The sequence below is a fragment of the Macrobrachium nipponense genome, chromosome 25 (genome assembly GCF_015104395.2).
Source record: "Macrobrachium nipponense isolate FS-2020 chromosome 25, ASM1510439v2, whole genome shotgun sequence".
In the NCBI taxonomy this organism is placed as follows: domain Eukaryota; kingdom Metazoa; phylum Arthropoda; class Malacostraca; order Decapoda; family Palaemonidae; genus Macrobrachium; species Macrobrachium nipponense.
This window is the reverse complement of record NC_087214.1, coordinates 59,215,255-59,230,508: the sequence shown is the minus strand read 5'-3', so window position 1 is coordinate 59,230,508 and position 15,254 is coordinate 59,215,255. Positions and strand designations below refer to the sequence as shown.

Here is a 15,254-nt window from a genome sequence, read left to right as displayed (position 1 = left end):
TTTTAAAACTAACATGGAAAACAGAATCTGAATTCATAAATGTTGCATTCGGATTAACTAGGGAGATGGAAAAACTGTGTGTGAGAGAGAGAGAGAGAGAGAGAGAAAAAATTCATGTTCACTTCTGCGTTTCAGTATACTTATGAATAAAGTCGAATAGATTATAAGCAATATTGTAGTCCATTCTTTTTCAAATCTCTCTCTCTCTCTCTCACTCTCTAATAAATATATATATATATATATATATATATATATATATATATATATATAATATATATACATATAAAATAATATATATATATATATATATATATATATATATATATATATATATATATATATATATATATATATATATATATATATATATATATGTATATATATATATATATATATATATATATATATATATATATATATATATATATATATATATATATATATATATATTATATATATATATATATATTATATATATATATATATATATATAAAGGCAATTTCAGCCTGTTTTTTGTTTGTCTGTTTGTTTGTTTGCTATGGACGCCGACACTATGAAAGCCAGGGTTACCAAATTTTCACCATAGACTCCCCTCCCCCACAAAGAAGATTTTAGGCAAAATCCAAAATCTGAGAACTGTTTCTAAGAGGGTCATAACCCCCCTTTTTCACCCCTCAGTTTTTGCATCCCTTCAGTCCCCCTTCCCCTACCCAGCAGGAAGGTTTTAGTTAAAATCCGAAATTCGAGGGCCATTTCTAGGGGGTCATAACCCCTCTTTTTCATGCACACATATTTTATTGGGGCAACCAAATTTTTACCATAGAATCACCACCCCCAAAGAAGGTTTTAGTCAAGCTGAAATTCGAGATCTGTTTCTAAGGGGGTCATAACCATTCTTTACCATACCCTCTCGTGTTTTGTAACTTTCGGAGTTGACATTTATATATGTAGATGTGTTTCTATACATACAAACGGGCTCTCCAAAATAGGGGGGTCATAAGGCACCCTCAGTAGTAAGGGAGGCAACCCTCCCTGGGAATGGGAGCCCGAAGGTTTCCAACAATATTAGGGGAGGCAGGAGGCATATGCCCTTTCGACTTACCAACCACGGGAGAAGGGTGTCGTAGCCTACCCACCACAATCTTTTTAGCAGGGAGGGTGCAGCCCCCTTTGGGAATTAGGGCCCAAAGGGTCAATGAGGGCCTTACCACATTCAAATTTGGTGTCACGAGTTAAAATAAATGACTACAAACACATTTAACATCAATATCAAAGTGTAACTATAGGCCGAGCTTTATCAAGGGCTGTTTAACGTGGAAATCTTTCCGAGCAATCTGTCGTATGCGCCTAACGTCGACTGCCAGTTCCTGAATGAGCCGGTCAGTGATGTAGTAGCATTGGCTGGGGAAAGATGTACGTCCGAATAACGGGTACAGAAGCTATAAAGGAGCGGACTCCTAGCCCATTTGCGGCGTTGCCAGGTCCTTTTGTCCATTTTAGTCTATACCTTGTTTGACCTGTTTAAATCTATGGGTAGACCAAGATAAAGAGAAAGGGACCGGCTAATAATAGGCTAAGTTTCATTCCCACATTAACCCAGATTTGAATGGTCAAAGTATTTAATCCTTTAATTCGGTACGCTCCCATTAAGGGTATCGACCCGGTGGTTGGGGGATGATTTCCGACCAAGTTGGCAAAGTTGTGTTTTTCACAGTATCTAAAATTAGTGGTGTACTGCACTACCAGACGTAAGATGAAGCCGATCTGATAAAAGAATGTTATTTTGCAAGTGCAGCTGGATACTGAAAATTCTGTAGGTCAAAAACTGAGCTTCTGCTTTCCTCTTTATTTCCCAAAAATTCTCTTTTTTTTATCTTTTGTTCCTTCTAGTACAGGATATGTACGATATGTTTTCCCTTATAAAGCCTAGCTGGTTCTGAACTTTAGTCAAAAACAACAAACACTACTTAGTTGCACGCTAACTTTTGTAGGGAGTTTTGTTTTTCTTTGCTCACAAGTGTTATTTTATCAAAATTCTGCCTTATAAGAAGTTTGGTCGCCGATGGGAAGCACCCAAAAAATCACTGGGAAAATTGATCAACTCAAAAAGATGTAATAATGAAACTCTCCCTACAAAAGCAAGAGTAAATAACTCGTATTTGTAATTGTTGAAAAAAAAATTCAGCACCAGGGGCGATAGTATCTCTGAAAGAATGGAGGGGACCAGGTGTCAGCTAGGTTTTTCTAGACACCTTTGAGTGCGGCAGTAAGACAAGCTTTGACTGCGTTTTACTCAAAAAATTAGTTTTCTACATTCAAATCTCTATAACTCGGCTATTTATGATTGGATTTGAATACTTTAAAAAGCATTATATTCAGTAATTATTTGGGAATAATTTCGCATGTTAATTTTACATTTTTATTTGTATTTTTTTATATATAACATTTAAAATAATTTTTTTTTTGGTGACATTTACGATTTTATTCTTTTAGAGTAAACAAAACCTAATTTGATCATTTTATTCATGTTGTTTGTTCTTTATTATATAAACTTTGATCTGGTTTTTGAATATTTAAAATTGATTGATAAATAATGGTGGTGAAAGTTATCAAAATTTTTGCGCAAAAAAAAGTTATAAAAAAACGAAAATATATTCATAAAATAGTTGAAATCTCGTAGCTATAACAAAGAACAAAATTATCTTTTATAAAAAAAAAACATTATACAACCAGAAATAATTTGAGTTTTGATATTAAATAAATGAATTTCCCCAATTCTGGTTGGTTACAGAGTATATTTTTATTATGCGCATTTGGATGTTTTTTGTCAAATAGTTATCTAACTTAGTTCACTATCTTTTTTTAATTTATGGAAGATTAATTATAACATGATATTTGATGATTAAAAGACAGGAATCTATATAAAGAATTTCATTGGCTAAGACTAATAGAACACAAATCTCCAATTAGAAGGTTTCACAATTAATTTAATTTCATTATATGCAATTTACGACTTGAAAGGCCAAGCAAATAATACATGAATGAACAGAAGTTTTTTTTTCTTCACAATATAGCAGTACAGTTTTCAATCTTAATCATGAATGGCTATGGCGATTCTTCGTTATATCAGTCACAAATGACTCAATAAGTTCATTAATACATGATTCATTTTTAATGACTTCCTTTACATTTTATTCTACATAATTAACAGCTTTGCCTCTATTTTCGGCACTTACAGACGCCAAAGCTTCGCGCAGAAGTACCTTTAAGTCTTTCGTTTTGAAATTATTTTTCAAAGCAAAAATTTTTCACCTGAGCCCAGATGAACTCAATTCGGTTGCAATGGCAATTATTATAATACGTTGGTAACCGCAAAATTTAGTGTCTTATGAATGGCTATGGCATCAATTATGTACCTGGGATCACATGAATTTTTCATTGGTTTTGCAATTTGAAATAATTCACATTTGGTAAAGTAATCAGGGGGTTTAAGCCTGTTTTCATTCATTCATTTTCGAATATCGCTTTTTGTACTTGACACTGCTAAACGTCTATCAATCTCATGGTGTTTTGGGAAGCTTGGTGTGCGAGGCAATGAATACCGAATATTATCTTTATCCGTTTATAGGATTTGACCAAGGGTCTCAGTAAAATGACCCAAGTGAAGAAGTGGCAACAAGTTTGCCAGATCTCCAAGTTGTCACTTTCCCTCCCTGTCTCTTAGTGAAGCGAAGGCAGCAGGATTAAGGAGAATCGGCAGAGTTGGAAATGGGATCGGAGTCCGCTCCTAAAATGGTTGGAGTGTACCTAGACCCAAGGCCAACAGAATTGTAAAATTCTGTTGGCCTGGCCTAGACCGTGAGTACAGCATAAAACTGTATGCGCGAGCGGGTGTGTGTGAATGAGTCATATGCCGAAGATCTGAACAACATCTACGGATTTCCAGGAAAACAGAGTTTAAAGTCACATTTCCAAAACTGATCGCAGGACTTCAGAAAATGAATGTAAAATAAAATTCTTAAAGCCGTGCGTCTTGTTTTAGAATGTTCATTTAACGAAATCAGAAGTTTTGTCGGCGTTGGATTAAAGAATGAATGACCAGTGTCAACAGACTAACTGTATCTGTGTATGGTTTCACTTCCTCACAGAATAACCTTTGAGCCAAATGAGCAACTGACATATGTCCTCAAACTTTCCCTTTTTATTGGTGAAGTTCCGGTAAGCATTAGCAATTAAGATGAATCGGGCTATGGGTAAACTTCCTGCTTTATGTGCATAAGTTTTCAACTAACGTTATACCCTAACAGACTGATTTTGATTGTAACTTTACTTTATAATGCAAAATAGAAACTATGGTGATAATGAATGTGCTGTAGTTATTGCTTTGATATAATGAAGATAATTTGAAAATGTCTATTATTACTTAAAAAGAGAGAGACAAATAATCAGCTTCATAGTAACAATGTATACAATTGAAATCTTATTGAATTTATATATTCTAACCTTCGACAAATCTTGACCATAAAATTCTAATATTCCAAACATTGCTGGGATTCCTTAAAAAAAAAAATGATTCTATTCCAGTTTTCCCAGGAACTTTTCGCTGCTCATGTCGAGTTTTCTGTACAGCGCAAAATCTATATGAAACTCTCAGCCACGGTCCATGAAACTCTTCAGCCATGGCCCGGTGGTGGCCTGTGCTGGTACTTATGGCGGTGCCAGACGCACGAGCATGGATAACTTTAACCTTTAATAAAATAAAAACTACTTAGGGTAGAGGGCTGCAATTAGGTATGTTTAATGATTGGAGGGTGGATGATCAACCCACCAGTTTGCAGCCCTCTAACCTCGGTAGTTTTGAAGACCTGAGGGCAGACAGAAAAACTGCAGCTGGAGAGACGAATAGCCATCTCAATACTTTCCGTTTACAGAAAATGAAAAAGGACACAATTGCTGTATACTACATACCACCTTGGGTTTTCAGTCTATTCGACCAAACAAAATGGCCGGAAACTTGAATCTTCTGTGTGTATTCCACTTATTATAGCCAAGTTTCATTTACTCTTGTACTCTATAAATAACAACTTACTCTTTCTGTTATTATTGCTACATGATTCTTTGTTCTATCCTGAACCTACTTTCCAAATATCTCTTCTTCCTTCACTAACCCTCTTCCTCATTATGGCTTCTTTCATTCTTGTTTCATTATAGAACCCAAGGCTCAGGAGTAGCGCCAACATAGCAACGTTCATTCAGTAAACTGCATTGGCTTTTGACCTAACTTATCTCTCGTCCATCTTCAGTCAGATTTACGAACACAGTGAATACACAACAACATTTGTACTTTCTTACTTATTCTTGATGGTTTCTTTTTTGCCGCACTATTTAACATTTTATCGTCCTCATTAATTATATTCATTCTATTGTTTTGTCAGGGGTAACCCAAAAAGCTTGAATAACATGTATGGTGAATTTAAAAACTCAAGTACGAGTGCACTCCTGTTCTTTTTATTTCGGACATTTTTAAACGGTACTACCTAAAATGCCTAAAGGCCCTAAACGCATATGATTGACAGAAGTTGCGGAAATATTTATGACGATATAATTATATATATATATATATATATATATATATATATATATATATATATATATATATATATATATATATATATATATATATATAAATATATATATATATAATATATATATATATATATATATATATATATATATATATATATATATACACACACACACATATATATATATATATATATATATATATAATATATTAATATAAAAATATTATATATATATATATATATATATATATATATATATATATATATATATATATATATATATATACATTTCTGTGTGTGTTCGTGCGAATGTTGGTGGAGCGTTAAGGGATTGGGTGGGCTGGAGACTTGACAACTCTCTTTATCAGTAAACGCATAAGTTTCTGATTTTCTAAGTTGTCATGCAACTAACAACAAGACTCATTCGTATTGATAAATGACTTGCTGTGTTTTTCACCAGACATTTCCTCACTGTTCACTGGATTTGCAGATATTACAAAGCCCTGTTCATATTCGGATGACAAACATGTTCTATCGTCGTTTTTCGTAATGTGTCAATTATAAATTTTGTCATAAAAACTATCCAGTGCTATTTATCTGCGGAACAAGAACGCTTCTGGATCCTCCATTCAAAAATAGAAAATAAGCTAGTGATTCACAACTCTCAACAGTTATTCTCTTTTTTAATTTTTAGCGTCAAAGGGTTTTTGCGTGTAACAAAATATATTTACATAGACAGACGAGCAGTCACCCTGGATATCATATTACTGATATGCAGGATTTTGTAATTCGAATAAATACTATACTAACAGTAGAGAAAATAGCCTGGACGAGAAAAGGTATGGAATTAAATATTATTTTAGGAGTCTGCGATACATTTCCCCATATTACAACAGTCGTATTTCAGTCTTAATTCCTGAAGTAAACGATATGCGTATTATTATGATATGGTCTCCGTCCGAAGAGAAAGGGAGGAAGTGAACGACTCCTTATGAAGGGCTTTCGTCTTGACGGACGTCTGACAGAGAATGAAGAGAATAAAGAGATTAGTGATTATTAGTATTATTATTAGTCTGGAACTACTATGTTGTGATAAACAGCGTCTCATTTCATCATAAAGTTCGCATAATTGTAACTGGCTCATACAATGTTCAGTTACTTTTACCTCTGACGGTAAGATTAGATGCAACGCAGTAAATTCTATTTAAATACATTAATAGTAATAAATGCTATATTTTCATGTTGATGAATCAGGATTCTTCTTTAAAACCAGACAGTCCCATTCTAACTTGCTATTTATGCAACATTTATTTTATTTACAGATTTCCCAGATGAAAGTTGTAAATTCGTATGTCGGTTGAATGCTTTGAGAATACTATAAAGACCCACACAAACATTTACACAACTAATGGATTTTTACCATCAGCATAGGATTACAATAACAGATTTTAAAACTGCCTAAGAAATTAAAATAAGCTAGATCTTTGCTGTGAAATCATAATACTAAAAGAAAAAAAGGTGTACAATAGATATATGAGATAGAGAGAGAGAGAGAGAGAGAGAGAGAGAGAGAGAGAGAGAGAGAGAGAGAGAGAGAGAGAGAGAGAGAGAGATTTTCTAAAGCGAAAACAAAACATTATTTCCAAGTAGTACATTACGCAGGGAAATATGATTTAAAAACACTGATGTTATGCCTTCCATGTAGTTCACAAAATATAATCATTACAATAATAAAATAAAGAGTACGACTTAATATCACATCCCGTCGTTATAATAAAGCGCTTACTACGTTGGTCGTGAGAAGAGAGATGACTTCAATTTATTCATCCTTTTTTATGGGTTCTCGATAGCTTCCTTCTCCGAGAGAATGGAGCATGAAGAAGACGTGGTTTGTCTGGCCTTTTAAAATGCAATGAATATTATCATTATATTATAGTGTATAAAAATGACCCTATGTGAAGTGAAGAAAATAATAAATCCTTAAAGTGATAACTTTACATTTCTTGTTTTGGGTTTTGTTCATCTTATTAGCATACCTTGGAATGGGGCATGAAAATGAGTAAATCTGAAATTGGCAGCAAAAGATGAAAAAAACTTGATCTTGTGGAAATTTTAGTGGGATCTCTGTCGTTTTGCCGCGGTCGCTTTGTCATGAAGCATCAGCGATGACACTAGCGATCTTGATCGATTTTACAGAAATACTTTTCTTTCGGTTAGCCATGATTTCATTGATTTGGTTCACTGAATCTTGAACGAAATAGAGCTCACAATCTACGTTCTATCGTAAACCACTATCTCTGATTTGACCCATTTTTTCCTCTTCTTTTATTCTATTTTATTTTCCCTAAATTTTTTTACTCAGTTTATCTCTTGGCATAGTTGCTACAATTCTTTACTACTTATCCATTTGATTTTGACCCTAAAACTTCATTTTCCTTTTTAGAGACAGAATCTCCCACTAAGGAAAACAAACATTTTTAATAATAATTACTTTTTTATGCTAACCTCCTCACAAAATACAGAGCCGTAACTATTAATAATGACAAGGAATGTACCAGTGAAAGCTTATAATATTTACGAGATATTTACTTTAGAGTTACCATTAGTCACCAGTTTTTCTGATATCTTTTGGATCATTTCACCCATACCTTCTCCTGCTTTGGGCTTAATTATTGTATGATGTGATGTGTGGTGCTACTCTGGTGAAGATTTTGATACTATTATTGCTATTGCTGGTTCAAATTCCTGCCTACTTAATCATACATATGCTTAATATCAACTAAACCAATTATAATTATCTTATGAGAACCACCCAAGGATTCGGCCTGACATGAAGCAGGATACATAGATACCATGTTCTAAATCTCTCTCTCTCTCTCTCTCTCTCTCTCTCTCTCTCTCTCTCTCTCTCTCTCTCTCTCTCTCTCTCTCTCATAACTGGATGAATGAAAATACAATTAATTACTCAGTAAAGTCATTAAACGGTAGTAAATTAAACGAAACGCATGAACAGCTAATAAAACCCGATATCCTTCTTATTTCTTTCCCATATTGGTAGATGGCAAATAACTGAAAGAGAGCAGAGACACAGATAGTTTCATTTGCATTCACACCGTGGCGAAGGTTTCTCCTCTAGTTTGAAAGCCAATTCCAAAAGTACTTCTGAAGGTGGAAGGAAAGTCCTTTAAAGAATTCAGTCTTGATGCTAAGTTCAGTGACCTAACACACTAGTTCATCGGTTCTTAACCTGCAGTTCGTTTGGGGTTTCTAAGTGGGTCACAAAGGGTTCGGGGGAATATAATTGATGTTCAATTGTTCTATGATATTTGCAATGTTCTGGCATATGTAGAGACTACTTGGAACTTTTCAAGGCTTTTGTTCGTGGCATTTTCAATAAACGCTGGTCTCCCTATCACCTTGCTCTATCCTAACTTTTCACAAAGTTCACCGTTTCAAAATTTATTACAGAGGTTACGGTAATATCTTGAGGAGTCTTTGGGGGTCATAGGATGGAAAAGCGTAAGAACCATTGCGATCTACTTCATTGCTGTTTGGTCACTTTCTCTACGGGATTTCGTAGAATCACTTGTCAACGCCCTTGATACCTCCTAGGGAAGAGCCTGGTACAAGGCTCTTTTACCCAAGTGATCCTCAGGTTATGCGGTTCAGTAACTGATTATTCCCGTCCCACAGCCAGACCTTGGAACCCTCTTTTTGCTTTTGTTTACCAAACTCTAATGCCATTTATTTCCATGTGACATGAAATATTAGGATATAATCATACTACTAATAATTTACCGCTTTGACCATTTATGGAAATACCACACAATATCTTTGTAAGCAGGACTCAAACTTTTTACTGTAACTCTGTGCATTATAGAATAACAGTGACAATTAATAGAGCCCTAAGCAATTATGTTTTCTAATATACAGAACCTTTAGCATTTCATTTACAGGACATGATTTCTCTGTCAGTGAGTTATACATTTACCATATGTTTATATAAATGTAAAGGAAGGTTCCCTGAATACGATAGTATAGTATGGTAGGGGATTCTGAATTTTATGCAAACATTTCATAACAGACGGAGAGGCAAAGATAAAGAAGCCTCAAGAGCTAAGATACAATATTTCAACGCAATATCAAGCATCAAAACAAATTCCCTCCCGTGTTAGAGTCACGCTTCACCTGAGGCGGTCTTCAAACGCTGCAACGCATTTTTTAATTAAAATATTAATCGGTGAATAAATTAATGATATGAGCGCCATCAGGAGAGATGTTAAGAGAGTTCACTTGATTATGATCACTCCTCAAAATGAGGTATTTACTTATTCTTTTTTGAATTATCAATATTTTACAAGAAATTATTAGGATTATCTTTCCATCTGATAATCGGAGTAAAAGGCTCAGTATGTAAAATTTGTGTTTCTATTTTCGTGTACGGAACAATTACGAAGAGGCTCTGACGAGAAGAAAATAAAAACAAAAAAATTTAGGTCAGTGGTTTTTAACCTCATCATTTTTCTTACTAGCATTATATTATTTTAGGTGATAATGAGCAATGACACTTTTTATCTTAGCAGTTTGGCATATTACATTTTAATAGTTTTTAATGACTGTCTAGTGTTAATGGTATGAAATAGGAATCCGATCAGTAAAAAAGGGTTCAAGCAAACATTTTATAGATTATTTATTAATATTGTCACAATCGTTATTTACTATTTACCTCAATAGATGCGTACTATATGAACGCTTGCTACATTCACGGATCCTATAGGTGTCTTTCATGGTTACATGACTTTTCATCAGTGTTATGGAAGTGCAATCCAGCATTCAGCGTTTACGTCCGCTTAAAAACGAGTGAAGTAGGAGCAGAAATCAGCTCATCGTGTGATTGAACAAGGCCCAGGAAGTGCTCTGCTAAACCCAGCGGCCAGAGAACGGAAATTTTCTTGTGGATTATTTCAGTCCGGTTGAAATCGAATCTGTGTGTTAGTTCGTGGGTTACGAAATCACTGAAATACGACAACTCTAACAAAGAGCTTTCTCATTCTGGCGAGGTGCACGATAGCGCTTGGTCGATAGCTAGGACATTTTGGGAATTGGGAATTCCCAAGATGAGGGAGTAAGTGTTGAACTTTGAAACCTATTTTCCCTCTTTCAGATGCTTTTGTTTATCTGTATGCTTTATATATTTGAAACATGATTTTATTTCCTTTTCTATTTTATTAATATTGGGGGTATTTCCTGTTATTAATATTGGGGGTATTTCCTCTTCTACAGAATGATTTATGTGGATATACGTTTATTGAGGCAGAAATGTTCTATGTAACGAGCACTTTAAGTGGTGTATGTGGAAGTGGTCAAAATTGTGTGAAAACAGACAGTTATGTATAAGATGAAATACTTAATGAAGGTTGGTAAAAATGGATTTTGATTTCCATCTTTTTTGTGTTTTTGAAGTGAGGGTTCTGTAATCCGCTTTTTTTTGTTTATTTCCGTTTAACCCGTATGATGTTAGGTTTTGCCCAAAAAAACTCTATTTTTGTAGTTTAGGTTTTAAATACCTTTGCTAGATAGGAGGTATGAGAGAGAGAGAGAGAGAGAGAGAGAGAGAGAGAGAGAGAGAGAGAGAGAGAGAGAGAGAGGTAATCGTCTCTAAGGTCATTCAAATATATATATATGTATGTATATATATATATATATATATATATATATATATATATATATATATATATATATATATATATATATATATGATATATAGTATTATCCTTTATTTCAGCTCAGGGCCACATACATAGAATATACAAAATACAGACAGTAACATACACAATCTCGATACACGAGACAACATGATAAAAAAATGAATAATCGGCACTTATCCACAAAATAGCTGAGGTAGCATAAAAGATGGCAATCATAATACTGGTAATAACAGTAATAATATTGGTGAGAAAAAAAATATGCATTGAGAGTAATAACAGTTAGTGCACATATTATATAACTTAAATTTCATCTAGAGACCTTAGGTGGTTACATTATCAGGTCCATAGGGCTAAATACAAAAATTAAATGTAAAAAAACTTTAACTTGATGTAATCACAGTAATAATGAAAAATTAGAATATCAGAAATAAGTGTAATAATGACAAAATCTACAGATGACATCTGACCAATACAGAGATTAAGTCCTTTAGGGGACAAAGGCCTCATTTTCCCATGTTTCCCACAATTTAGAACTTCTTCTTGCTTCACTTCTTAGGATGCTTTGTAAGAGCGAGTTGCTGCTGTTTCTCACTCGGGTTACCAGACTGGACATTGTTCGCCTAACTATGATTTTTAAATTGTCCAGGTGGTTTTCTATGATTGTCTGTGTGGCGGTGTGGTAGCGGGGAGTGTTTGTGAGGCGTCTCAGAATGTCATTGTGCACAACAGTGATGCGTCTCATGGTCTCTCGGGTATAGTTCGTCCAGAGGGAACACCCATAGATACTGTATATATATATATATATATATATATATATATATATATATATATATATATATATATATATATATATATATATAAATGACAGGTAAAAATGTTCTGTTAATAAAAGGAGCCCATAGAAACATCAAAATATAGAGAGAAAAATTATAATTAAAGGAACGAAACAATTTTGAAAATATATACATTAAAATGAATGGTAATAGAATGTTCAGTAAAATAAAAATAAGAATAGCAGTGAACAGAGAAACAGAACAATGGATTAAGGACCAACCTAGAAGAGTGGCAGTGTTAATCTAAAGGTAAACATAAGTAAAAACAATACAAATCAACAAAAATATAGAGAGGAGGAGTATGTTGTTTAATTAAAAGTGATTCAAGAATAACAAGTTCTTGAGGGTTGGTGTGGTCTCAAAGGCAGAAGTCTTTATTGCTGGTCTGTAATACTGCAATGTTCCGGGTTTGAAATTCAGCCAATAATAGCCAAACCTGTTTGCAACATGCAATACTTGGTGCCGTTGGCATATGTTGATTTATATGTAAACAATGACGCAGCTCATACAATCTAATGGGAAACCCTGTACTCTTTAACTTTGGAAGAAATTATATCAGCAAAATTTAACATTTGCATTTCTGCATACAATACATATTGTATTTAGTTATTGGAGAATACATTCTTTGATGTTCTTGGTGGACAGCCGAGAAATCAGGCTTTAACCCTTTGGACCGCATATACTTTCCTTTGGTAAAAATAATTATGCTTTGTTTTTTAGACTTTTATAGACCTGACAAAGGTCCCAGATAATTTTTCTTAATGTTTACAACAATTTATACAGTAATACAGTCATGTGACTAATTAGTCATGTTGGTCACTAGGGGAATGAAATGTACCATTAAATACAGTACCTAGATTTATTACTTTTTAGGAACATTGAAGCACAAGTTGCCGTTCTTAGCTGGAATGAATAATAGCTTTATTACATAAACATAAAAATATCTTTTTATAATAATATGAAACTTAAAATGAAAATTATGAAAGAAAAGGAAATTCTTGATTTTTTCCCCTATTCACTCTACATTAGAAAGTGTGAGGGATAAAGAAAGGGGGAGAGTCGTACTGTTTTAGGTATGGAATTGCAGAAAGCAGTTGTTTTTTTTGTTTTAGGCACAAACTGACTACATTACATGCACCTGTTGTTTGCACGACCCTTACAACCAAGTCGCTTGCAGTACAAACGAGGATCTTTTGCTTCAGGGAAGTGACCTACTTTGTCAAACCTCACATCCTTCTGTGGTCTGACCTGACCCATCTTTTGACGCCTTTTCTTGGGTGGATCAGCTGTCTTCTTAGATAAAGATGGACGACCTCTTTTAGGCACATACTTTTCTGCCCTAATGAGTGACTCAGACACAGACATTCTGAAGGACAGTAAGGAATGCTTTTTCTCCTGTGAAAGCCCTGCTGTCTCATAATCTCTTCTGTAGAGCAACCAAGCTTGATTAATGCACATGTCAATCATATGAAAGATTAGTCTACGGTAATATTTCTTTGATCTCACTGGAATTCTGTACAATGATAACAGACAGTCAGCCAGGTCTGCACCACCCATGTTCTTCTTGTACAATTTTACCATGTTCGGCTGTGGGATCGCTATAACTTTCCTCATTTTTTTGTCAAAACGTTGTTCAGTATGAGTTGGTTGGCTGTCAGCAAAGGTGGAAAGCAAGGTCACACCTTTATTATCAAGCCGTTTGACTGCTGTTAACTGACTCCCATCACCAGATGACTTCCATTCCTCAAATGTGCCTCTACCTTTCTTCTTTAGGACAGTATCTGATACTAACTTTAGCCCTGGAAGCCGACATGGCCTTACCGTTCCACAGCACCAGATACCTCTTTCAGCCATGTGTTTTATAAGTGGAACAGATGTAAACCAATGGCCAAAATAGAGAAGGTGATTCCTGTTACTTTGCATTGTCTCAGCCAAGTGCAAGACTATGTTTGAAGATGCACCAAGGTCTGGAATACCTTCTTTATTCACAGGCTGAATGGACCCTGTATAAGGAATGAAATCATGAATAAGACCCCCACTGTCTGCAAGTACAAAGAACTTGAATCCCCACTTTTTGGGCTTCATAGGTAGGTACTGTTTCATGCTATGCTTTCCTTTGAAAGGCACCATCTGCTCGTCGATACAGATATTCTGTTTCATTGGAAGTTCCTGGAACTTATTTCTCAAATGATCTATCAATGGTCTTACCTAGAAAAGCTTATCATTGTTTACCTCATCACTATTATCCCGATTATGTAGGTTTGATTTTATAGTCTCCCATCTAGATCTGCTCATGACCATAGCAGTGTAATCTCTGTACCTGCCAAACAATTCCCCAGACCAATGGAGTCGTGTTTGAGGAGTTCTAATTATAGTGAAATGAATAAGTAATCCCAGCCATTGTTCAAATTCCGACCTACTAAGATTAAGTGGCTTGTTCACATCTCTTTGTGTTGCATACAGATTACTTTGATGAACTATTTCATCTAAGATACCTGGAGTGAAAAACTTCTTGAAGTACCATATCGGGTGTCCTAAATATACATCTGGGTCTTAGGTGTTTGAGGCTTCATCATCATTAGGGATGAAAGCTGGCACTGGTTTTCATAGTCCAGAGAACTCGTCTTGAGGGCTGGGAAGCTTGAGTAGTTCTCCTAGTGCTTGAGGAAGTTGATGGAAGGGCAGACTGATCCTGAATAACCTCTAAATTACCAATTGGAACTTCATCACTCAACCCATTATCTTGCTCAATGGGTAAAATTCCTGTATTTTTTCTACAAAGCTGCCTGGTTCTAATTCTTGAGTAAAAAATGACTGGATGAATCCCTACAAAAAGCAAGATTTATTATGAATGATAATAAAAAAGTAATTGCCAGAGAGAGAGAGAGAGAGAGAGAGAGAGAGAGAGAGAGAGAGAGAGAGAGAGAGAGAGAGAGAGAATAATGCATCAATCCATGAAAACATACAAGGCTTATTATGAATAATAATGATAAGAAAAAAGAAAAGGATATGAATAATAAGGATAAGAAAAAAGAAAATGACAGAACAAACTCAAAGAAAGTGATAACAACTTCAAATATTGTATTGTAGTCTACCCATTACTTAGACCCGTTTTTTATATTCAGGA

At 34.5% G+C, this 15,254-nt stretch overlaps 1 protein-coding gene across 1 annotated transcript; it reads right to left on the bottom strand.

Moving 5' to 3' along the window:
• Positions 1-13,255: 13,255 nt before the first annotated feature.
• On the bottom strand, positions 13,256-14,230 carry LOC135199084 (piggyBac transposable element-derived protein 3-like). Its single transcript, XM_064227001.1, has one exon. The coding sequence runs from the start codon at positions 14,228-14,230 to the stop codon at positions 13,256-13,258; it is 975 nt and encodes a 324-aa protein (XP_064083071.1).
• Between the last annotated feature and the right edge of the window lie 1,024 nt (positions 14,231-15,254).